The following is a 27,018-nucleotide window of genomic DNA, read 5'->3' on the forward strand; positions in this document are numbered from 1 at the left end:
CTCTAAACACGGTTAATGCTTCTCATTTTTAGAGAATGTTTGGATTAATTGTTTCTAATAGAGAAGCACTGGATTTGTGGATAAATGATTTCTTATTGTCCATAATGCTTCTCTATGAGATGTATCTAATTGGACAGAAATGTGCATGATTGATGATTTCACATTGGACTGTATAGAGTCTGTCACAACAATGGATTACAGGTAAGTTTACTTGTTTTGTTTTTTTATATCATTAAGGGGGTCCTAAATCTAAAATAAAAATGAAGTACCCTGCACATAAAATAGTTTTCCTTTAGCAAATACACAGGCATGGCTAAACTTAATACGCCCGATATTTCAGCGCACATTTATTATTCTTTCTGATGCTAAGCCGACAACTGATAATATGTTCAACAACTGCACATTAGACTTGTAGATTTATTTTGGGGCAAACTTCAGTTCAGCCAAATTTGAGCTGATCAGGTGATTGGCCGAATTCCTGAATTCCAAGCCAAAATGTACCCAAATTACAAACTAAACAAAATACATAATGCCAAACATGTTTGGTTTGTTGTCATGATTCTGAAATTTACCAATGGTGTCAAAAGAAATTGATGACCGATGGGGAAAAAATGACTTATGGCTTGGGGACAGCCTCTAGATGATTTTATTAAACGATCAAGTGTGATGTTGTGATGGACTGCCTGGCAGCCCAACCAGGTGCCTCCGCCAATTGATGCTCATAGTGCTCACTGCGGACTTCAAGCACTCCGCCAGACACTATCAGCACCACAGTCCCCATGTCCAGCGTTACAGCTTGGCTGGGAACTAGCCGTCCTCCAACCACCCTAGACCCAAGACCAGGATCCAGTTTTCAGTGGGTGAACCTCTCCTACTCCAGAGAGTATAGCAGGAACAGCTCTTATAAGAGCTAGTGATTATAATCCCAGGGGAGTATAGTGATATAGCAATCCACAGGGTAGATACAGCCATTTCCCCCACACACGAGACAAGGTTCTATGTTGAGGTTAAGCAGGAACTAATTTATTGGGAGCCACAGCTGGCCTTTTTTGCAAGTCCCCATGCAAGGGGCACTCCAACCTGGACCTTGAGGAAGACTGCAGCACAAAGTCACAGACCAATGACAACAGTGTTTAAATGCATGCCACTCCCATATACAAATATACAATCCCTCCCCTCTTCCTGGGAGATAATTAAGTCAGATACTGTATTAACTCAATTATCTCCAGGAAGAAAAAACACATATTTTTATAAAACCCCAAAAGTACCCTTAAAATTAATGGAAAAAGTTATATCTCCGATTTGGATGAACAACATATCCAAAAATCACCCAGATCGGTTTAGGGGTTCATAGAGGTATTAGTTTAACCAACCGCACACAAAATCACTGTCAGAAAAGAGTTCCAGGAAATCAGGATGTAAGGTCGGTCTACTTTGGGGATTTGAAGTAGAATATAAAATATCCAACGTATAGGTTTGGGAATAGGCTCAGTTTATGTCTCTCGTTCTGGACTTTATTCCCACCGAACGCCGTTCGATTCCCATTCGAATAGCCGAACATCAGTGCAAGGTATGTGTTTAGCGGTGTTCATGCTGTCGAGTGTCCAGTTTGAGTTCCATACACTCGATGACCAAACACCGCTCATTGTGTTCGCGGCTTAAAATGGCTGCCGCCATGTGTTTCGAATGCCAGCCGACCACTTCGAAAATCTTCTAATGATTCAAACATTTGGGAGTTCGAATTGTTATTGCTGCGAACATTCAGGAGTTCAAAGGGTTACTGAGTGAATAACGTTAATAGGTGGCAGACTACTTATACGGGTGGTCCGGCCATTCGGCAGTTTGTTCGGCATTCAAACCCATTCGAATAGCCGAACATCAGTGCAAGGTATGTGTTTAGCGGTGTTCATGCTGTCGAGTGTCCAATTTGAGTTCCATACACTCGATGACCAAACACCGCTCATTGTGTTCGCGGCTTAAAATGGCTGCCGCCATGTGTTTCGAATGCCAGCCGACCACTTCGAAAATCTTCTAATGATTCGAACATTCGGGAGTTCGAATTGTTATTGCTTCGAACATTCAGGAGTTCAAAGGGTTACTGAGTGAATAACGTTAATAGGTGGCAGACTTCTTATACGGGTGGTCCGGCCATTCGGCAGTTTGTTCGGCATTCAAACCCAAACTCCTAATCCATTCAGTAAGTTCCGTATACGGAACCATATAAATCATAAAGGCAAGAACAGTGTCTTTAGCCAGAGTTTATCTGGAGACTGGCAAACAGGCCCCTCCAAGAACCAGTGGCGAAGTTACTTTTGCCACAGATGTGACCAACATAGGGAAATAAAGGAGGAGCAGTAAAAACCTTGGTTCCAAAATTCTGCTGAGCCAAACTGAAAAAAGGGTTCAGACAAATTTTTTTGTGTGCATAAGTCTAGCAGACATATCGTGATACAATCATTAAGTCTACAGTGTAAAAGAAATTCCCAAACTGAGAATCCACTCACTCACTAATGTATTCACTGTCATGCCAGGTGTTATCTAGAAGGAAGGAAGACACAACATTTCTCTCTCTGTAACTCTGTAACTAATCATTCAAATCTGAGCTAAGGAATGCGATTTATGTAAACATTTAGCAGAGATAAAACCTGAGATAAGGCATGATGTCTACAGCAGGAGGAGGGTTGAATACAACAACTCAAAGACAAATGTGTGTATATATGACTTACAGTATACACTTATATACACACACTTGTCTTTGGGTTGTTGTATTCAACCCTCCCACTACTGTAGACATCATGTATTATCTCAAGTTTTATCTCTGCTAAATGTTTACATAAGTCGCATTCCTTAGCTCAGATTTGAATGAATAGAGAGTTAGAGAGAGAAAGATTTTGCGTCTTCCTTAGCATTGTAATACAAAATGGAGTCACCTCTGTTCTGATGGTGACTTACAGTATACACTTTTAATTTCTGTCTTAACACAAAATGTCTGCCAGTATAAATATACTGACAATGTTTTCAAAAACGGTGTTTCATGCAACAAATTATTCATAGTAATTATGTTGTCTCAACTTAAAATCTTGAGCATGAGGTTAGATTTAAAGGATCCATTTCACTAATTTATTAAGTATTGCTTTTTCCTATAGGTGGCAGACTGTATATATATACACACACACACACACACACAATCCACATATAACTTACTATTATTATATTAATTATTTATAATCAGTACTATGTTAATAATATATAATATTCATGAATATAATATCAATGAAGAAATGCCATATTATTTACTAAGGTTAGTGGAATGTGTGTAATCTTAACTACAGTTTCACACAAGAAAACCAGACACCAAATTACAGAATACACTACGTAATTAATTTTACTTTCTAAAAAATCAAAAAACTAAATCCCATTGTAGACATCAAGTCTGACTGAAACCAAAGAAAACCTTTGAAGATGACAGCTTCTTTGCCGAATAGAAGCCATAAAAAGATAACCAGATGACATCAAACTCATCACGAAATTCAGTTGACCCACTATACAAAAAGGTAAATGGACCTCCTGACAATAATTCTCGGTGATGTAATAGCGCTATCTAATGACCAAAATCTAGATGATGGTCTGTACGGAAGACACAACCACAGTTCGCTGTTGGTTGTTCGCAGATCTGACATCTGGAGACAAAGCTGCACACTCCTAATTCTTTATATTATCTTTTCCAACTAACACAACTTCAGAACTGAAAAACCTTTATATATGTTCATACAATTCTCTCATCATACTTGCATTCAAAATTCCTGGGACATGTCTACACATCTGATAGAAAATCTACAACCTAACTGGTAATTATGCTGGTTTTATTTAATTAATTAAATTAATTAATTTTACTAATAGCAGGAATATATATCTGGATAAATGTTGGTCAGATTTCAATTATTAGAAATCATAATTAGCTAAGGAATACATGAAGACTATGGTGAGGCCTAATAGAAAGCAGTTGTTGTTGGGGGATTCCATCATAAGAGGTGTGGAGATGGACAATGGTGGTCTTGTGAGGTGTCTTCCCGGAGCTACTGCTCACAGAGACAGGAGACGTATCTGTAATATTGTTAAGCAAGCAAAGCAGGAAGGGGAATTGGATGTACTTGTCCATTTAGGGACAAATGACTTGGCTTGCAATGAGGTTTCAGAGGTTAAGGAAGTTTTTAGTGTTTTTGCCAATGATATACGGCAGGTTGCTTCCACACTGTCATTCTCTGAAGTTCTGCCTGTGCATAACACTCAGAACGACAGGCGGATGCGTATTAGGGACTTTAACTTGTGGCTTGGTGAATGGTGTCGGGAGCAAGGATTTGGCTTTATTGCTCATGGTAGCTCTGTTTGGAATGGAAATAAACTGTACAAAAAAGATGGTTTGCATCTTTCTCAAAAGGGAACAAATGTTCTCAGTGAGCAGTTCAGAGGTTTTGCTAGGATGTTTTTAAACTAGGAGGGGGGGGCAAAAGGGTGATAAAACATCAATCCAATTGTCCCCCAAAACAAGGACAGAAGGTGCCTGTAGCAAGTGTGTTAAAAAATGATAAGCTTAGAGTCATGTCTACAAATGCTCGCAGTTTAGGGAATAAGATCCATGAACTTGTGGCAATAATGGCAACTGATAGTGTAGATTTAGTCGCTGTTACCGAGACATGGTATAATGAGAAAAATGACTGGGACATAGCAATACCAGGGTACTCTTTATATAGAAAAGACAGGGAAGGCAAGAAAGGGTGAGGGGTGGCCCTGTATGTAAAGGATAGCATAAAATCTAGCCTAATAAAGGTTAGTGAGGCGAACATAGAGTCCGTTTGGGTTACGTTAGAATTTGGTAATCACACAGTAACTCGTGTAGGTGTGATTTATAGGCCCCCAGGACAAATTGAAGAGTTAGATAATCTACTAGTTGAAGAAATAGCTAAAATGACAATGAAGGGGGAAGTTATCATCATGGGTGACTTTAATCTTCCTGATGTGAATTGGAAAACAAAAATAGCTACTTGTGCCAGGAGCACACATATTCTAAACTCCCTACTGGGATTGTCTCTAAAACAAGTCGTTGAGGAGCCAACTCGTAAAGAGGCCATACTAGATTTAGTGTTAACAAATGGAGATTTGGTATCAGATATTACTGTAGGTGAAAGTTTAGGATCCAGTGATCATCAGTCAGTGTGGTTTAATATAAGAACAGTGACTGAGTCACACCACACAAAAACAAAAGTTTTAGACTTTAGAAAAACAGACTTTTCTAAAATTAGAATATGTGTAAAGGAGTCATTATCAGACTGGAGCAATTTATATGGAGTCCAAAAGAAATGGGATTATTTAAAAGTTGCACTACTGAAGGCAACAGAAAATTGCATTAGGCTTGTCAGTAAAAGCAAAAAATTCAAGAAACCACTGTGGTACTCCGCAGATGTGGCCAAAATAGTAAAAAACAAAAAGTTAGCATTTAGTAATTATAAAAAAACCCAGAGTGAGGAAGACAGAATGACCTATAAGATTAGGCAGAAAGAGGCTAAGCAAATTATAAGAGCTTCCAAATCCCACACAGAAGAGAAAATAGCACAGTCAGTAAAAAAGGGGGACAAAACTTTTTTTAGATACATAAATGAGAAAAGAAAAGTAAAACAAGGATTAGTTAGATTAAAAACAAAAGAAGGAAGGTATGTAGATGAGGATAAAGGTCTAGCTGACTGCCTCAATGAATATTTTTGTTCGGTATTTACAGATGAAAATGAAGGAAAGGGACCTCAGTTAAGAAAAAGGATAAATGAGTCATTTATTACACGTGAGTTTACAGAGGAAGAGGTTCTATTTCAACTGTCAAAAGTAAAGACAAATAAGTCAATGGGACCTGATGGAATACACCCAAAGCTATTAAAAGAGCTTAGTGGTGTACTAGCAAAACCATTAACAGATTTATTTAACCAATCATTGATAACAGGAGTAGTCCCAGAAGATTGGAAGTTAGCGAATGTTGTGCCCATTCACAAGAAAGGTAATAGGGAGGAGTCGGGCAACTATAGGCCAGTAAGCCTAACTTCAGTAGTGGGGAAAGTGATGGAAACCATGTTAAAGAATAGGATTGTTGAACATCTAAAAACACATGGATTTCAAGACCAGAGACAACATGGGTTTACTTCAGGGAGATCATGCCAAACTAATCTTATTGATTTTTTTGATTGGGTAACTAAAATTATAGATCAGGGTGGTGCAGTAGACATTGCTTACCTAGATTTCAGTAAGGCTTTTGACACTGTTGCACATAGAAGGCTTATCAATAAACTACAATCTTTGAGTTTGGATTCGAATATTGTTGAATGGGTAAGGCAGTGGCTGAGTGACAGGCAACAGAGGGTTGTAGTCAATGGAGTATATTCGAAGCTTGGGCTTGTCACCAGTGGGGTACCTCAGGGATCTGTACTTGGACCCATTCTCTTTAATATTTTTATTAGTGATATTGCAGAAGGTCTTGATGGTAAGGTGTGTCTTTTTGCGGATGATACTAAGATATGTAACAGGGTTGATGTTCCAGGAGGGATAAGCCAAATGGAAAATGATTTAGGTAAACTAGAAAAATGGTCAGAGTTGTGGCAACTGACATTTAATGTGGATAAGTGCAAGATAATGCATCTTGGACGTAAAAACCCAAGGGTAGAGTACAAAATATTTGATAGAGTCCTAACCTCAACATCTGAGGAAAGGGATTTAGGGGTGATTATTTCTGATGACTTAAAGGTAGGCAGACAATGTAATAGAGCAGCAGGAAATGCTAGCAGAATGCTTGGTTGTATAGGGAGAGGTATTAGCAGTAGAAAGAGGGAAGTGCTCATGCCATTGTACAGAACACTGGTGAGACCTCACTTGGAGTACTGTACACAGTACTGGAGACCCTATCTTCAGAAGGATATTGATACCTTAGAGAGAGTTCAAAGAAGGGCTACTAAACTGGTTCATGGATTGCAGGATAAAACTTACCAGGAAAGGTTAAAGGATCTTAACATGTATAGCTTGGAGGAAAGACGAGACAGGGGGGATATGATAGAAACATTTAAATACATAAAGGGAATCAACACAGTAAAGGAGGAGACTATATTTAAAAGAAGAAAAACTACCACAACAAGAGGACATAGTCTTAAATTAGAGGGACAAAGGTTTAAAAATAATATCAGGAAGTATTACTTTACTGAGAGGGTAGTGGATGCATGGAATAGCCTTCCAGCTGAAGTGGTAGAGGTTAACACAGTAAAGGAGTTTAAGCATGCGTGGGATAGGCATAAGGCTATCCTAACTATAAGATAAGGCCAGGGACTAATGAAAGTATTTAGAAAACTGGGCAGACTAGATGGGCCGAATGGTTCTTATCTGCCGTCACATTCTATGTTTCTATAATACATGGCTATAACAATTCCATTCTTGCAGGTGGAATAAAGATAACGATATATTAAGGGTAAATTTGCCAAATGTTAGCATACCAAATTTGTATCCAGAGGTATTGGCTTGTTCTGAAATTAAGGATAGTGAATATTAATTAGGAAAGTTAAAATTCTGCAAACGTAAAATCTGGTTAGAATTATTCTTATTGGATGGACAGAGGAATGGTCAATGATCTGGTATGGGAATTATTGTAGTTGTAAAATTGCAATATAATAGGATATCTGGCCTTTGAGAATTATAGCCAGCAGTGAAAGAGTTAATTCAGTACGATTTGACTGTCAGACAAAGTTTTTATTGCTTTACACTGTGTGCTGTGAGATGCTGTTCTGTGTTAAGTTGATTTCAATGTAGTGTCCTGTCATAAATCTTAGACCGCGTATGTGTTGATAACTGTTTTATTTAGCTGTCTATATTGTGTTGAAACCACTGCCATATTGTAAACTTAAGTTATACCTAATATTCACTGATAGATCATGCATGTTACATATTATTATTATTATTATTATCACAATAAATTATATTTTTATAATGAATTTGTGATTAATGTGTGAAATAAAATCTTCTAGTGAAACTTACTCTTTGACAGCGATGGCGAACCTCTCTGTGGGCACGTAGCCATAGGTTACCGGGGGGCCCCGCAATTCCCCCCCCCCCCTCCAAGAGCCGATGCTCCCTCCTGCTGGGTGCCTTCACGAACCGGAGGGGAGTTCAGAGATCTACCTCACCAGTCCACAGGCACATTGCTGACAGCTGGCAGGTGAGGGAGAGAGGACCTGGGAACTCAGCCTGCAGCTCCACCGGGTCTTGTCTCGCGAGCACGGAGCATTGCCTCGGTTACCATGGCAATGCTCCATTCTCGCGTGAGCGAACTCAATATCCCCCTTCCCTGGGCAAAGTTAAGAAGGGGGGGGAATTTAAAGCATATTTTTTAATTTAAAAATTTGTTTTAATCAGCCCCCATCTACACACACACTGCCCCCACTGCACCCCCATACACACACTTCTCCCCCATACACACAATGCCCCAACTGCACATCCATACACACTGCCCCCACTCAGGGCCTGCCAAAGACATTGTGCTGCATAGAACAAGGATGAAATGCTGCCCCCCCCTCCCACCCTAGTCGGTGCTCTGCCTTTACGATGTCATCGGGGAGAAATGATGCGCATGCCCAGCAAGCACCGCAAGCGCATTAGACCCTCCCCATAGGAAAGCATTGTCTCAATGCTTTCCTATGGAGATTTAATAACGCTGGATGCTGTTTTTGGATGACCAGCATTTATGTTTTGCCATTTGGAGTTTGTAGGTTTATTGATGATAGGTTTGTGTTACTGTAGTGTAAATGTTTGTGCAGTGTAGATTCCATCACTATGTGTATAGAGGATGTTGTATTTGTATGGGAGGTATTGTGTGTGTGTGTGTGTGTAGGGGAGGTAGTGTGTTTTTGCTGGGGATGCAGTGTGTATGTAATGAATAGAGTGTGTGTGCTGATGAAGTAGTGTGTGTTTGGGATGTATAATGAGATAGGGGATGTAGTGTGTGTGTGAACAGGATGTAGTGTGTGTGTGAAGGGAATGTATTGTGTGTATGTCCTGGTGATGCAGTGTTGATGTGAGAGCTTTAGGATGCAGTGCGTATGCTAGGAATGTAGTTTGCCGTTTGTGTGTGTGCTGGGGATGCAGTGTGTGTCTGTATGTGTGCTGGGGATGAAGTGTGTGTCTGTGCTGGGAGTGATATGTATGTTTGTGTGTGCTGAGGATACACTGTGAGTCTGTGTGTGCTGGAGATCCAGTGTGTTTGTGTGTGCTGGGGGTGAAATGTGTGTATGGGTGACGGTGGTGAAGTGTGTATCTGTGTGTGTGTGCTGAGGTGAAGTGTGCTGGGGATGTAGTATGTCCGTGTGAGTGCTGGGGGTGCTGATGGGCAGGCTGCTGTGCGCTGGCTGGCTGGCTGACTGTCGGGCGGGTGGCTGGCGAGGGAGCACTTCCTCTGAGCTGTCTGCTCAGCTCCCTCGCACGCCGCAGAGTGAGGCTGGGAGTCGGAATATGACATCATATTCCGGCTCCCAGCCTCACTCTGCGGGCGGCGTGTGAGGGAGCTGAGCAGACAGCTCAGAGGACGTGCTCCCTCGCCAGCCGCCAGCAGCCCACCTGCCAGCGCCGCCCGACCGCCCAGCATGTCAGTTAGCCACAAGGCTAACAAGGCATTTGCCCTGGGCATTTGAGGGCGGCTTTTTTGCCACCCCCTGCAAAATGCCGCCCAATACGTCTCTGTTCCTGGCAATAATGGAAGTGCTGCTCAGCAACCCTGCGCCAGTATACCTAACTCGTGCAACATGTTGGTGGACGCCGGCTGCTGTGTATCTATGCCATATTATAGCCACGTCTGTCCACGGTAATGATGATGTCAACGTGCGCGTGACGTCACGCAAAAGACGCAAACGCACGTTTTGGGGTCAAAGGCCGATTACAGCCGGTCGGATCTACAGGAAGCTTATTTAAACTCATTTTTACTTTTTCTCATTGCCCGGTTGTGGTTTACCTTAGATGGTTATCCAAGAGTGTGTTCCTGATCGTGTGTTTCTGGTTATTGACCTTTGCTTCGTTTTGACTTCCCTGACTTCTGGTATCCTTGACTATTGGCTTTCCCTTATCGCTCTGTCCCATTCTGTGTCCCTGACCTCAGCTAGTATATTGACTATTCTTAGGTACGTTGAGACCAGGCATTCTAAGGTCCAGTTAGATATTACCCTTAGTCCTAGGTGTGACACATTTCTGCATGCTGGATCAACTGTAATCCTGACAATTAGCTCATTTGGCTTCCAATATCATTTCTATGCGGATGACACGCAAATCTATCTGTCCTCTCCTGATCTCTCCCCATCCCTCTTGACTAGTGTCTCTTACTGCTTCTCTGCTATTTCTAACTGGATGGCTGCCCTCTTCCTTAAACTCAACTTGACCAAAACTGAAATTCTGGTCTTTCCTCCCTCAAGTGTTGCTACTCCTATGTCTGTCTACCTCCAACGGTGCTATAATCAGCTCCACCACGCAGGCTCGTGGCCAAGGTGTTCTTTTTGACTCCGACCTCTCCTTCATGCCTCATTTTCAGTCTATCCATCTTCCATCTCAAAAACATTGCGCGCATCCAACCCTGTTTAACGCCAGATGCGACTAAGGTACTGGTCCATTCCACTGTCCTCTCTCACCTTGACTAATGTTATCCACTTCCCGGCGAGCGAGGCTCATCTTCCTGTCCGCAAGCACCTCCGACACCTCACCTTCTGTCAGTCTCTACATTTGCTTCCTGTAAGATATAGGACTTAACTTAATTCTGGTTCTTACTTCTACATAATACTGCTCCCACCTATCTATCCTCCCTAATACACAAGTATGTCCCGTGTAGGCCCTTACGCTCTGTTGAAGACTTATGTCTATCTTCTGTCCCTATTCCCACATCTGATGCTTGACTTCAAGACTTCACGAGGGCTGCACCATTCCTGTGTAACTCACTTCCCTCCTCCATTAGATGCTCTCCCATTCTCCACTCCTTTAAAAAAAATCATGAAAAAGTTGACTATATAGAAGGCCTTTTTAAGGGGAAATTATTTTATCATATTTGTGTGCTTAATAAATATATGTGTGTTCTATAATTATGTATGAATGTATTGTTCTTTACAATATTTTCAGGTACACTATATTTTAATATGGTTTGGTTGTTTTGGTTTATAAATTAACGTCAGGTTTTACTAGACATGTGCAATTCGTTTCGTTCCAAATGTACATTCGGACGAATTTTGTGCAATTCGGATGCATATGAATGTCTGAAATGCCAAAGTTAGGTAGTTCGGAAGTGCCGAACCGAATGACATTGGTCTGAATTGCTGAAGTGCTGAAGTGCTTAGGATTTCTGAAAAGTGGCAAAACAAGAGAGAGAGTTAAGATTACATGAATGATAACAGGAATGTTGACCAATAAGCTTATTCCTGCCACTGGGAGCCCTATAGATGTAAGTGGTTGTGGTGGCAGTCCGGGCTCCCAGTGCCCGGACTGCCACTAAAACCACATCTTTAAGAAAGCCATGGCTTTTTTTTAAGATTCCGGCCTCGGCACGTATCTTGCATTACTACGCGTGTCTCTTTCAGCCGTTACCGTTTGATTGCGGTTGCAGGAGGAGTACCAGAGGATAAGCGCAGTTTTTTTATTCCTGGCGCCTGACATTTATCAGAGAATTATGAGAGGTTTTGACACATTGTAATATTTTACTTGATATATTTAAGTTTGGGTTAGGGGATACAAAGCTTTCAATACACTTTTGTTAATTGTTAAAATTCTAGTCCTGCGTTGATTACTAATATTCAACCATTATTATATTGAGTGTACTATTATACCTATTTTTTTGTATTCTTTTATTTGTGGAGCGCACATACATATACCAATTTTTGTATTTCAGATATCTAGTTGCTCATTACATGTAAGTTGTTGCCCAAGTTTCCATTGAATTGTAGTTATCCTTTGTAGTTATTATTCCTAACTGGTTATTATAGATGGTCCATCCCAAATTTTGCCATGATTGCTGCCATGATTGCTTTAACAGACCTCACAAAAGCAAGAGTCCCACTTACTGTTAAATAGTCTTCAGAAGCAGAACAGGCTTTCATGACATTGAAAGAAGCTCTGTGTCCAATCTATCCTAACTATCCCAGATTTTTCTAGAGAATTTATTGTACAGATGGATGCTTTGCATGTTGACTTAGGGTCTACCCTTTCCCAAGAATATCACATCTATTTTTTGAGCAGAAAGTTAAGCCCACAAGATAATAATCCATAGTTGAGAAAGAGTGTCTGGTAATTAAGTGGGCTTTAGATACTCTTTGGTAATACCTGTTAGAAAGGAAGCTTAGGCCAATTACAGACCATGCTCTGCATTCTTGAATGTGTCAGAATAAAGAGAAAAATCTCTAGGGTGGCCGGGTGCTTTCATTGTACTGTGGAACATAGGGCAGGTCTGAAACAGGGAAATGCTAATGGACTTCGAGGGGTCAATGCTTGATTTCCATGGTCTCTCATCCCAGAGGTAATGAGCTGGGGAGAGGATATGTGAAAGGAAATGTGCTGTAATTCTGGATGGAAGGGATATAAGACATGCTTTGGGAAATTCTACCTCTTCCTTCTAAGGGTTAAATTCCCATGGAAGGATCCAGGTAAGGTATTGCACTGATTAGTGGAGTCTCTGCAGTTGCCAATTACTTACTTATTTAATAGTGTATGTAAGAGCAGCCTGAGTCAGTTCACTCAGAGTCTTATATTCATTTTGTTTGTTTTAGGTTCCTTTGCTGAAGTGTTAAAGAAAATAATACTTAAACCCAGAGTTGGAGTATGTTCAGTGTTGCAGGTTACCCTAGAAGACAGGGGCTACTTAAAGATCCTAGACAAACAAACTTTTGACTTGACTACAAATTATATATATTATAATTATATTGCACATTTTTTCTGTGTGTGAGCTCACCTGTTACGCTCAGTCTGGTTCCATTTCCATAGCTGATATGATTGTTAATGACACCATTGCCAACACAGAATTTGAGTGTCACAAAGCAGTAATATACAGAGCTGTCTGTGTCTTGTACCCCCATTATCTGTAGATCTGCTTGCCGTGTCACATGTGTCCTTCCTCTGTAAGTGGAATGAACCATCCATGTGGAGGGGTGATATGCTATAGGTCCATCATGGCTGCCAGCTCTCCAGTAAATCACAGCATCCAAGGGTGTTTTATTTATGGGAGTATTGTATGAGCAGGCAATGTTGGCTGAGCCTCCTATTGGTGCGGAGGATTCCTCAGGCTGATTTATAGTGAATTCTGAATCATGCTGACCTGTGAACAGAACATATTGCAAAGACCCAATGGGGTGGTGTGTAAGAGAGAATCACATTGGAATAATATGGAAATGAGTACAACAATTACAGTTTACAATCCTTTTGTAAAGTCAGGAGAAATACCTGACATCTGTTATTAAATGGAGAGTCGTATAATTTAAATGTGTCCCAGGTTTTGAAACATATAAAAAACATTTGGCCTAATTTTGGAACCATACTGCTAAAACATCCTCATCCATCCCTAGCTTCCCAAACATTTTGATTATTTTGATATTGTTTTAAAGTTTTACTTAATAATGGTGGTCCGTGTAAAATATGGATCTAAGAAAATGCACAATTATCAAATTTCCAGAAAATCTCAAAGGAAGAGCCTTGAATAAACTAACAGAACATGCCTGTTACGGAAAGATTAAAGGGATACGCCAGATTTCTAAAGCCCCTTTTTGCTTGCCGAAAAGCTTTATGTATGACGAGTGTGTCCTCTTATTTACATTTTACACTTTTAAAAATTAAGCTGGTTACACCCCCTGACTTTCAAGCATACAACAGGTTATTGTCCAGTATTCCTGCCTTCCAAAAACTTCTCATTTACATTGGGAAGTCTGTGATTGGACAGCCACAGTAAGTATGGGCTGGGTTGCAAGGAAAGGACTTGCAAAGGATTGCAAGCTGCTTTGTATATAGACCCAATGAAAAAATGCATAATTAAATAAATGCAAGTTTTCATTTGGTGTATATCTACTATTGAGAGATTTGTATTTATTTAGTTTTTTGGCAGGTTAGTGCCCCTTTAAGCCATGCCCTCACGGTGAAGATGTAACTGAATTACTAAGTAACAGGAGAGAGCACCTTAATACATTTTACACTTGTGTGTAGCAGAGGTGATGTTTTATAGAGGAAACAAGGGCAACAGAGCATGCTTTTCATAATAGTGTTGCTGCAGCCAAATAGTATTAAAAATGCATATTACAGGAACAGCGTATACACCAAAATACAGGTTCAAATCACCTATCAGAGCAAATAAATGTGGGGATTTAGTAACAATATGGCCTTACTTTGTTTATACTCTTTAGAAGTGGCCAAATGAAAGAAGAGTCTCTAAAAGCAGTTGACTTTATCTCTATTCCCGAGACCCTTTTGTGTGTCTGTCTCTCCCAAGCCACTTTGTCTCTTAGCCCCAACCTCTTTATCTCTTTTTGTCCTTCCTCATCACTTCTGTGTGTCTTATTCTTCCATTACAGCACATCTGTGTCTCTTTTATTCTTTCTTCAGCCCTTTTGTGTGTCTCTTGTTCCCCTTTTTTGCTTTCTTCAGCCTTCTGTGTCTCTTTCTCCTCCCCAGCCTCTCTTTCTCCGCTCAAGCCCCTTTCTGTGTCTCCCCCCCTGCCCCTCCATGTGTTAATTACCCTACTCTCAGCACCTCTTTGTGTCTAATTACTTTCCAGACCCTCCTTGTGTCTCATTCCCTAAGTGCATCCATGTGTCTCTTTCCCTACCCTCAGACCCTTCATGTATCTCATCCTCACAGCCACTCACCCCAGCCTTGCCATGTGTCTTATTAACCATGCTTTTGCTAGTTTTCAAAATGTTTTTACATTATTCCTGAAAACAGGAAATGTGATTATGCTCTAGAGCCGCTAAATGATCACTAAATGCCAGGTCAAATGGTGACTGAAGCATCTGGTGGTCTTACATATGGGGTGGGAGAATGTCACATGAGGCTGGAAGGGCAGTGATTAATAATTGTAATTGTAGGAACATGCTACAGAGGGTGGGTATTTATTACATAACTGTGTGTGTACCTTTAAGAAACCCTTAATGAATGAAAATATTTAATTATTTATATATCTAAGAAAATAATTAAATAAAAGTTACCTCTAATCAACAGCTCTGTGCCGTGTTTCGCACTGAATTCTCCGTCACTGGTTATCACTGAACAGCAGTAAGTCTGCCCATGATTCATCTGTATATTATTAATATGCAGGGAACCCTCATTAGGAAAATCCAACAAAGAAAAATGCTCAGTATTTATCCTGGCATCATATTGGAATGGTATTATATAATTATCTCTGCTGCAAGTTGCTCCCATTTTCCACGTGACTTGTTGTACAGTAATGCTCCTTCCAGCTGGGTAATTAATATGACAGGGAATGGTTATATTGTCTCCTTTGAGAGCAGTAACAGCTTCCAACTGATCCACCCAGAACTGATCTAGAGAGAAGAAAGTCATCTTTATTCAGACAGGAGAGAAATAGACTTTGTTCATTCCTATGGAAGGTAACATAGAAACAGTGATGTGACAAAAATTGCCAATGTGCTAAGTCAAACAACATATAATGAACAAAAAAGAAAATAAGTGAGCTAGATATAGTAAAAAAAAAAACCACTCCTATTAAGGAAATAACCCTGATAATAGAATGAACCAAATTAGTCTAAAATGCTAGCTTAAGTAACAAAAAACTGAAAGAAATGGTCCCATCTATTAAAGTCTAATAGTGCTGTCAAATACAGGACTGGTCTCATTAATAGGAGGAAGGGAGATTTCAGTGTAGAGTAAGTATTGGGGTATTTAATTTTCTAAGGCAGTTAGTCTGGAGGATTTGGCTTTAGATATATACTTCCTGTTTTGTTTTGTTTTTTCTCTAATTGGTTGCATTTGAATCTACACTTTTTCTCCATACATTATCACTTCTCTATTGATATTTAGGTCCTTGTGCCCTATCTCCCTTCTCTCTTTATCTTTATATTCACCACTGTTTGTTAATATTTTAGGAGGGTTTTTTGAATAAAAGTTTTAACAATCTCACAAATACTTCAACTCCCCGGAATCCTGATTGCAAAACACTCCATCCTCTCTTTTCTTTCTGGTTCAACATATAAGGAACATACCACATATCTCCAGAGCCAGATTACCCATAAGGCAGCATGGCCCCATATCTGAGCCTGGAGTACCAGCTACAGTATCTCACAAAAGTGAGTACACCCCTCACATTTTTGTAAATATTTTATTATATCTTTTCATGTGACAACACTAAAGAAATGACACTCTGCAACAATGTAAAGTAGTAAGTGTACAGCCCATATAACAGTTTAAATTTGCTGTCCCCTCAAAATAACTAAACACACAGCCATTAATGTCTAAACTGTTGGCAACAAAAGTGAATACATCACTTAGTGGAAATGTCCAAATTGGGCCCAAAGTGTCAATATTTGGTGTGGCCACCATTATTTTCCAGGGGCATGGAGTTCAACAGAGCTTCACAGGTTCCACTGGAGTCTTCTTCTACTCCTCCATGATGACATCACAGAACTGGTATATGTTACCTTTTGAGGATGCTACACAGATGCTCAATAGGTATTAGGTCTGGAGACATGCTTGGCCAGTCCATCATCTTTACCTTCAGCTTCTTTAGCAAGGCAGTGGTCATTTTGGAGGTGTGTTTGGGGTCATTATCATGTTGGAATACTTCCCTGTGTCCCAGTCTCTGAAGGGAGGGAAACATGCTCTGCTTCAGTATGTCACAGTACATGTTGACATTCATGGTTCCCTCAATGAACTGTAACTCTCCAGTGCCGGCAGGACTCATGCAGGCCCAGACCATGACACTCCCACCACCATGCCTGACTGTAAGCAAGACACACTTGTCTCTGTACTCCTCGCCTGATTGCCGCCACACACGCTTGACACCATCTGAACCAAATACGTTTATCTTGGTCTCATCAGACCACAGGACAAGGTTCCAGTAATCCATGTCCTTAGTCTGATTGTCTTCTGCAAACTATTTATGGGCTCTCTTGTGCATCATCTTTAGAAGAGGCTTGCTTCTGGGACGACAGCCATGCAGACCAATTTGATGCAGTGTGCGGCATATGGTCTGAGTACTGACAGGCTGGCCTCCCACCCCTTCAACCTCTGCAGCAATGCTGGCAGCACTTATGCGTCTATTTCCCAAAGACAATGGGCTCCAGATCTAAAGCTAATATACACCGCAGAAACCTCAGAATCTCCCCATCTCAGCATGTCTCAACACAAGACCAAAAAATCTACCTCTAAAGCTGAAAAGCTGAATTTTTGGCCAAAAAACGCTCTCTGAGGCCACCCAGGGTACCTTGCAAGATGGAGCTGAAGATTAAGATGCCAGCAACCACATGGCAGCTCCGGACGAGTTCAAAACAACCGAAAGCCTTACAAAATAATTCATTGAGCGAGCCATGGAAGCTATGTCTGCTAAGCTCAGACACTCATGGCAGTCAATAGCAGACCAACAAAAGAAAGAGGTCCTTGACCTAACCACTAGACAATCTCACATGGAGAAAAAATGCAAAGAACTGGTCTCCTCACACAAGCCCTGGAACATAAACTGGAGACTATGGAAACCAGCATGGCCAACAGAGGACGAACCTACGTCTGCGGGATCCTCCCCTCCCGCGGGATCCTCCCCTCCTCCTCGGAGATAACACTTATCACGACCTAGTATTAGTCTCATAAAAATGTTAAAGTCACTGAACTAGTTGGCAGAGATCCTGCCATTATAACTCTGGGACTCACACTGTCTGACATATATGTATAGCTGCATAATTGGCTGCTCAACATGGATTGATAGCTTGTTTCTAACTTAATTCCTTTCCATATCTACATGTGTTATTTTCAGCCCCATGTCTCTAGCTATAGTTGCTAACAGTGCTCGGTTTATGGACAAATGGTCATTTTAAAGTTTTATTATTAAGGCAACATGTCAAACTGACAGCCATATTAGACAACACATATACGACCTAACACAGGTCTGACAAATTTGTGGATATCACTGACCGTGCTGGCAGAGATTATGTCATTACAAAACTGGGACTCACACTTAATGTAATGAACAAGGTTTCTGCTCCAGCCTCTCAACCCGCACTGGAGCCCATAAGCCACCCGCTGTTTTTACTCCTAACCCCCACGGTACGACCCTCGTACCCCGACCACCAGAGGTCAATTGTATATACCTAATTTTAATTAGCACTTCGACCAACAGGAGTCAAATTGTACATATTTCTCCAGATCTAATCCAATAACCCTTCCCTCGGTCCTTCCCCTTCCCAACGCCTGAACCCAAACCTCAGCTGGTAACTTAAAGCATGTCGCAAGTAAAAACCCATAACACCTTACCTTCAGAACATGAAGATATACTCCCACGACACCAGGTCTAAACACACTTCACAAATGGCGAATGCCACTGGAGGATGTAAAATGTAACAAAGCAGATATAGTGTGTGCAGGAGACACACTTTGTTACAAACAGGGTTCCAAAATTTGGCCTCAGAGACAACCCCACACAATACCATGCAACTCATTCTATAAAATACAGAGGAGTCTCAATTCTCCTACACAGCTGATTAACGGTGTAACTTCTCAACATCAAAAAAGTAAGTCAGGGAAAGTACTTGATACTCCAATGTGTCATCAACAATCTACAATACACCATTGTGGGCCTATACAGCCCAAACGAACAACAGAGAATCTTCTTGCACAAAGTCCTGGCAAAATTGCCGGCGACCACTAATAGCCCCCTGATAATCTGCGGGGATCTTAGCCATACAGACATGTCTCCCGCAAAGCCAATTGCAAAGCACTCATAAAATTACTCATGGAGCATGGTCAATATGATACCTGGAGAACACAAAAACCCTCTGATAGGGAATATTCTTACTATCCCGCAGTGCATAAAACATACTCCAGAATTGATCTCATTCTAACATCCATAGTCAGACCATGCTCCAATGACACTAACCCTCATGAACCACTACCAGCACAGAAGCAGACCACCCTGGCGCCTCAACGTCACTCTCCTACATGATAATCACTTTGTACAACACTTAGCAGACCATATTCGAACATATTTTGAACATAACACCATCCTGGAGCTCGATACCCTCTCCACCTAGCAGGCTCACAAACCAGTAATAAGAGGCCTACTAATTAGTCATGCTTCATATCTCAAATGAAGATCATAGCAACAACACCTCACCTAGTTACAAACACTGAGGGACACCACTAATGCACACTTTCTACATCCCTCGGATGTCATAGCAGCAACCACCAACCGCATCAATGAATTGCCCTTAACCAAAACCACACATATGCTAACTAAACTAAAACTGAGCACATTCTTCCAAGGTAATAGGGTCGGGAAAACTTTGGCTAATATGCTCTGCCAAAAACCAGCCAACTCCAAAATCCCATACCTTATCACTAATACCGGCAAAAAAATTACATAGCCCCCAAGATATAAATGACGAAATGGCAGCGTATTACCATACGCTTTATATCCTTAAGGAAGATAAGGCCCTACACCAACCGACCAACAAAATTATTACAATGAACAACCCTGCCGACCATAACAGACACACAAAGGACATCAATACAAAATGTAATAACCACACAAGAAATAATAGAAACCATTCAATCTCTCCCTTCTGGGAAATTCCCAGTTCCAGATGTACTATCAAACTCGTATTACAAACAATTCACATCCCTATTTGCACCCCACCTAGAAAAAACATTCAACCATATAATTAGCAAGGGAACCATGCCTCCTGACATGCTAATGGCACATGTTACCACCCTGCCAGGCAAACCTCCAACTAGAAGCCAGAACCTCGGGCCTATCTCTCTGTTAAATACAGATGTGAAGATCCATCCACAAGGACCAAGTGGGCTTTGTGGGGGGAAGACAGAGGGCGGATGGCACAAGGAAACTGCTTGACATCTTATACGGGACGTGGGTAAGGGGGCCCCTAGTGTCATGCTCTCATTAGACACTGAAAAAGCCTTTGATAGGCCGCACTGGCCCTTCCGTCTTGCAGTTCTCCAAAAATTTGGATTTTCACCCTGTAGCGGACTGGACCCTGCACCAGAGTCTGCCCCAGTTTCTTGGAGGGGACTGCTTGCTCGCCTCCTGCCCTGTGATTATGGTCCCTGGGAGATATGGCCCTTCAAGTACAATATTTGGGCATAATGGATTATGTATGACCTTACTGGCCCTTTAAGAACCATCTGGGGACATACTGTGGAGTTACTGGGTGACCACCATTTCATGTATCAGAGGCACATGGTGAGAACAATGGATGAAGCACATGGTGAGAACAATGGATGGCGTCCATTTTAACTCACAGACATTGTTGTGATTTCTCTACACGGTGCCATCTCACCGGTATTTGGCACACAAAGACATCGTGCAGTAGTTTTAAACTATACAACAGGGGACACTTTATACAGTAATTATTTTTTTATATAATCTGTTATATGTTCTGCGGAATCTGTATTAAACTGTATCTTCCAAACTACTGAATGGATCTGGGTGAATTTTGGATATGTGGTTCACCCACTTTATATGGGGTTATTGCATGTTTTGGGGTCCCTGTGATATTTTTTATAAAACTGTATTCCTCTGCCTGTGATAATGAGATTACCCATTGTGTTCAGTAATCCTATTACAGGCAGAGGGGAGGATTTTGTGTGCGAGTATCTGTGTGTAATGTACCGATTGATTGGTTGTTTTTTCCCTCCCTGTGGGCGGACCTGTATTCTCAACAACTGTAATAAAAACCAGGCTGGGAGTGCCAGCCTCAGCTCCTGCTTAACCCTCAAAGTGAAGTGTCGTCTCATTATTGGGAGAGGATTTATTGTATGCTGTTCCAGTTTGACTGCTAGGAGTGTAAACCTATTCGTATGGTTTCCTATTCAACTGTCTACAGAATTCATATGCTTGAGAGGATTTATACGCTTCTCTGATTCGGTGGTTGTGGTGTCTGCTGCAGTGCTTGGAGTCCTCAGGAAACGCTAGGAGCATCCATTAATGGAAGTACCCAGTCGGGGTGCCAGGCGATCCGTTACACACCCTAATTCACAACTCTAATAACCGCTCGAGTGGCCAGTGGGGGCTTTATATGTCGCCACTTTTCTATTTGAAAAAGTTACAGACAGGGATGCTCCCTCTCTCCCCTACTTTATATCCTAGCATTGGAGCCTCTAACCCAAATGATAAGAGATAACCCGAATATTCATGGAATCAAACTTCAAGGCCGCGAACACAAACTATCTCTATTTGCGCACGACATTCTTCTTACCCTAGAACAACCGCAAATATCTCTTCCCAATTTTCACGACATCCTAGCCCAATACAGCAAATGTTTCTATTACAAACTAAATGTTACCAAAACACAGGCTCTAGGCATAAACATCCCTAAACATGACATGCATTCTTTCAAACAAAACTTCATATACTATTGGAGACGTGACCACATAAAATTTTTGGAAGTACACATTGCACCCACAATTGACACTCTACACAAAGCCAACTACTCAAAACTCTTCAGTGAACTCAAAGATATCATCCAGGGGTGGCGAGGAAAATATCACTTGTTTACTGGCAGGATAGCGGCAGCCAAAATGGTTATTTTACTGAAAATTCAATACCTATTTAGATCACTTCCATTGCAACTCCCAGCAAAGTATCTCCAGGACATGCAGAAGATCCTAAACTCATTTGTATGGGGGAACATCAAACCTCAAGTTGCAAAATCAACAATGCACAAAATATTTAACCATGGTGGAGTGGGAATGCCGGACCTGTCGGGCTACTACAGAGCTGCTCACATCGCTCTCTTGCTATCCTCGTTCCACCACACATACCTGCCAGCATGGATGGAGATAGGGGGATCCCTTCAGTGAATCTTTGTTCTAACGCAGCTGATATGGCTACCCAAAGATAGGCGACCCATGAGCTGAAACATGCTACCCACAGCAAAACTTACCATAACCCTATGGGACAATTACCAAAATAACCTGGGCAGAGCGCAGCACATCTCTCCAGCCCTACCAATAGCTGCCTTGTCACTCCTCATTCCGGACTTTAACTATTTGATCTGGAGCAGACACAAGGTACATACTATGTCCCAACTCCTCCAAGATTCAAACCTCAAAACATTCACGAACTCCAAACGGAATTGAAGATTATACTAGCTTTAGTGTACTAATAATCTTAATTTTAGTAATGACAGGAGGCGAATATTTGCATATCTTTCTTTACTGAAAACTCCAGCAGCATAGAAACAGTAAAAACCAATCAGAGAAAAGATATGGTGCCCATAAAAGGCCCTGTCTATGACATCACTTCCTCTTTCTTTGAAGCGAAACAATAAATAGCAACAATAAACATAATCATATTACGTCAACAGTTCCACAACATATTAGAATAATCAACTCCAGTAGTTCCGTGATGCAGAGTTATGGAAGGTGAGTCTTTGTCTTGATGAGAAGACGTTCACGCTGTAAGAAAAAGAAAAAGGTGAAAGGACTCTGGCGTGGTAACTTGTCCGCATACAATAAACATGAAGAATCTGATATACCAATGGATACTAGAAAGAGTAACATATCAATATATATTAATTCTAAAGCAATGACATTTAAGAATCTATAAACACAACATAATTCAAAGTACATGTCTAATTATTCAACCTATACAAGTCTCTCAAGCCACATATCTAAGTAGCAAACATACAACCATAACATACTTACCTTCCTGAACATAAAGGGTAAATTCAGTTCAACACGAGAAAACATGGGAGGGATCCTATAGGGTGGGAAATATTCGCCTCCTGTCATTACTAAAATTAAGATTATTAGTACACTAAAGCTAGTATAATCTTCAATTTTACCACATGACAGGAGGCTTCATATTTGCATTTTTAAAGTTTAGAATTGACCAGTGTGAAGGAAGTATGAGATGTTTGCCGAAATAGAGCGTTCTAAACGTACCCTCTCGCGCTCAAACTGCGCATCGTATAATGTTGGTTAGGGAAGCGTCGGCCGAAAAGGACTTGTGGAGCCACCGCTCCCTTGACCGAGTGGGCCCCTGAAACAAGGTTCGACGCTCGCTAGATGCAATAGCCTGCGGCTCTATCTGGCCAGTGCAGCGGTAGGCACCTCTCCATGAGGTTCCACGTAAGAAGTCAGGAGTAGACCCGTCGCATGAATACGAAGGGGAATGATTTCGGTATACCCCATTAGCGTTCCGACCACACCTAGTTTGGTGTCTGACACAAAGTATGGGTATGACACCGAAGATGAACTGGACTTAGTTCGTCTCGCTATGGTAAAGGTAATCCCGTCTGGTGTGATAGAGGAAACCATCCATATCGAAAGCCCTAACGTCCGTCACCCGTCAATAAGACGAAGCATAACAAGCGGGCTAGTTTGGCTGAAAGTTGTTTTTGTGACAAACCAGGATTGTCCTGCTATTGCCCCAAGGAATAACAGCACCACATCCACCTGCCAGAGGTGTGAATACTTGGGTGCCGGGACTCGATAATTCGGCACCCCGTATCAGTCGACAAACCAGTGGATCTTGACCTACTGGTCCGCCCTGTACGTGCGCCACCGATATGGCGGATCCGATCACGTTGAGGGATCGATATGACCACCCCAACGAGACCAGGTGTGACAGATAGTTAAGGAATCCCTTTCCACCCAACAAACACTCCAGGCCGGACAGACAGAAATATAGCAATTCCTGGTGCCGGGGGCCTGAGTCCCATCAGAGGTCTTTAGTTGTTGTGGACATTTCAGGAGGCCCTGAAACGTTCAGTCCACTAGTGCCAGTCGTCCTTCCATGACAAGGAAGTTGGCTTCCCCTTGAGGTCCTGTCAAAAATAGAGGGAAGGTAGGGAGTGGTAGAGGGTCCTCGCGAGACATCCCCAGGTGATCCGGGAACCACGGTTGGCATTGTCCGAGGAGTGTCAGGAGCGATATCCTGTGTGTGCGTGTGTATCGAAAGAACCCTTGCCATTGTGGAGAGCGGTTGGGTCCGTTTGAATGGGTTCATCCACCACTACGCATCCGGAGGAAGAGTAAATGATCAATTTGCCGATCCAAGTTTGCAAGTGAAGTAGTCACCATCGAAATTCCGTCCTCACTTCTGCCGACAGTGGGATCCAGTGGTCGCATGAGTGACCGGCGTGTACGTATCTAGCCAGCAGTCGTTGCATGGCCCTGTAGTGTAGTGGGCCAGGGGATATCGATTGTATGGAGGAGGAGAGGAATCCCACAATCCGGTGAATATTCTGAGAGGAATAGTATCCAACCTTAGAGCGTGTCCGACATTCAACCGTATAGGGGTGATCTTGTCGGGGACCGACGGGGAACGTAGTTCTCCAAGCCGATGTCGAAACCGAGGAACTGACCCGACACAGATGGGGGAGTGATTTGTCTGCGTACTACCAAACCCGTGGAGTCCAGAACGTGAACGTCAAATTTGACTGCAAACATAGTCTGGATTCGCAAGGGGTCAGCAAGTCTTCCAGGTACACGAGACATCGCACGTCCAAATTCGCGGATGTGAGCCCTCACCGGCTTCAGTAGCTTTGTGGGTACCACAGCGTCGTAAACTGCTGTGTTAGTCCTCATCACTGGGATCGGAGGAAAACTAGATAGTTTAGGGTAGCGGATATTGACAAGTATGTGTCCTCGGGGTCCCGATGTGTAAACCAGTCGCTATCGTTCAGGAGGTCTAGTAGAAGGTTGATTTTCTCTATCCTGAAGCGTTTGCATACCACGTAGGAGTTCCCTTGATGATAGGTTGACTCACTAGTAGATGAAGCGGTTGGTGGTTCGGTTCCGTTACCGACCAGTCCTCCCAAAAAAGACACCTTTCCCCGAAGGGGTGTGGAGGATTTGCGTCAGGGAGGTGTGGGCTAAAGTTAGTGTGGTGGGTGAGTTCCCACCGTCAAATAGTAGGTCTTGTGCTTCTGGGCCAAATACTAGTAGATCTTACGTTCCACTTCCTCAGATGGCGAGTTGTCTTCGTGTGAGTGATCTATTATGTCCAACGTGCGTGGTGGATAGTAGTCTTCTTTGTCAGAAGATTGTGGTGGACAGGGTCGCGGATTCCCGGTGTTCCATCTACTTGGACATGAAGGCTCGTGGGTCTGGGATTCGAACCCACGCCTCCAGAGAGACTGGAGTCTAAATCCAGCGCCTTAGACCGCCAGGCCACGCTACATTGCTGCTGAGGTCTCCAGCAAGCAGTTTGGGGCAGAGCTCCTAACAAGAAAACCTACTCCATTGAGGCCGCTACTGCGTCGTTTATCAATGCCTAGAAGTCCTAGGGGGTTGAGAGTGTTCTCCATGACCCGTTCTCATCCTGTTGGGAGATAGTAGTCAGTGGGAGTAGTGTTTGAGGGTCAGCCCGTAGGGGTGCTAGACTCCTGGTAGCACTGGGGTCACCCAGGTAAAGCGGCTTGAATTGCCTGCATCAGATTGTCTGAACGTATGAAATACTCGTGTCAAGTGTAGAGGGGTCACCTCCATTAGTTTAATCCGGCTATTGGGAGCTGTGGCGTAGGCGTGATTGACCGGTAGTGCTGTTCCGGTTAGCCGGGTGCACCATAAATGCACGCCAGAGCTGTAAGCACGCATGTAACTATACAGGCTTATTATAGAAGCGCGTGGGACCTCTCTCCATAAGGTCTGCAGTCGCAGGGCCCACGTGTATACGACTGGGGTCATCCCAGGTGGTGTGCCATGGTAACCCAGAGGACACCCACATTATAGTTGTTGTTGGCACCTTACAAGTATTGCATGCATGTCTGGGGGTCACCCCAGGTGGTGTGCCATGAAAATTTGCTTAGAGGACACCCACGTTCAATATGTACGCCAGGTACAGTAAATGTACAGATATGTATCCCTGTGAAGGGTACTCCGCAATACACTCAGTACACTCATGATCCTGCCTGCAAATCGTATCCAGCAAGGTGGTACCGTTGCTTTAATGTAAAACTGCCAGGCAGTGTTTGAGCATCCATATATGTATGCAGTAATCAGTGATAAAGTTGAGGCGTAGGACTTCGTGCACTCTATCGGGGTTCACCCCGGGTGGCGTGCCGTGGTAATCCAGAGGACACCCACATCAACGTAATGGTCTATGAATGACCTTGCATGCATATCTGGGGGGTCACCCCAGGTGGTGTGCCATGAAAAAATACCCAGAGGACACCCACATAGATTTGCACCGTCAGGTACAGTAATATAATATGACCCTTTGTAGGGTACAATAATATAATATAATATGCCCTTTGTAGGGTACAGTAATACAAAATGCCCTTTGTGGGGTACAGTGATATAGTTGATCTTGTTATAGGTACAGTATATGTTTTGTATAACAACTGTGATATTGTATGGCTTCACAATAATACATAGATTGTGTGCTCAACATATAATCATCCATTGTAAGGCACCATGAGAGCTATATCCATGAGAATAAATAATTATAACTGTATCCATAAATGAAAGTGCCCAGAGAGGGGAAACCCTGAAGGGGTTAATCCAGATGCAGGGCGCGGTGATCGGGTGATTCCTGTAGGGTATAGTAATATAGTATAACCCTGTGCAGGGTGTAGTAATATAGAATGACCCTGAGTAAGGTACAAAGGCATAAAGATCCTGGGGTATAGGAAAAACATTGTGTCTCCTTTAATGCCTGCATGTAAATATTTGTTTGGCAGACACTGTTGGCAGGCACTGTGGCAAAAAAATCGCAACAGGGAAACGTTAAGGAATATCAGCACAGGATCCTCTAGCCAGTGTGTAATTACACAGCAGATTGAACTCTTGCTGTACAGGGGA

General features: G+C 42.2%; 1 protein-coding gene across 2 annotated transcripts in view; it reads right to left on the reverse strand.

Annotated features, from left to right (window-relative positions):
• Window positions 1–27,018, reverse strand: part of LOC134601517 (uncharacterized) — a 70,940-nt gene that overhangs the window by 30,542 nt on the left and 13,380 nt on the right. For both annotated transcript variants that reach the window (XM_063446025.1, XM_063446024.1), the window contains exons 3-4: window positions 15,231–15,566; window positions 12,992–13,354 (exon numbers count right to left, since the gene is read on the reverse strand). In XM_063446025.1, the coding sequence (XP_063302095.1) occupies window positions 12,992–13,354; window positions 15,231–15,566 (699 nt within the window). The remainder of the gene's footprint in view (window positions 1–12,991; window positions 13,355–15,230; window positions 15,567–27,018) is intronic.

The sequence above is a fragment of the Pelobates fuscus genome, chromosome 3 (genome assembly GCF_036172605.1).
Source record: "Pelobates fuscus isolate aPelFus1 chromosome 3, aPelFus1.pri, whole genome shotgun sequence".
NCBI lineage: Eukaryota > Metazoa > Chordata > Amphibia > Anura > Pelobatidae > Pelobates > Pelobates fuscus.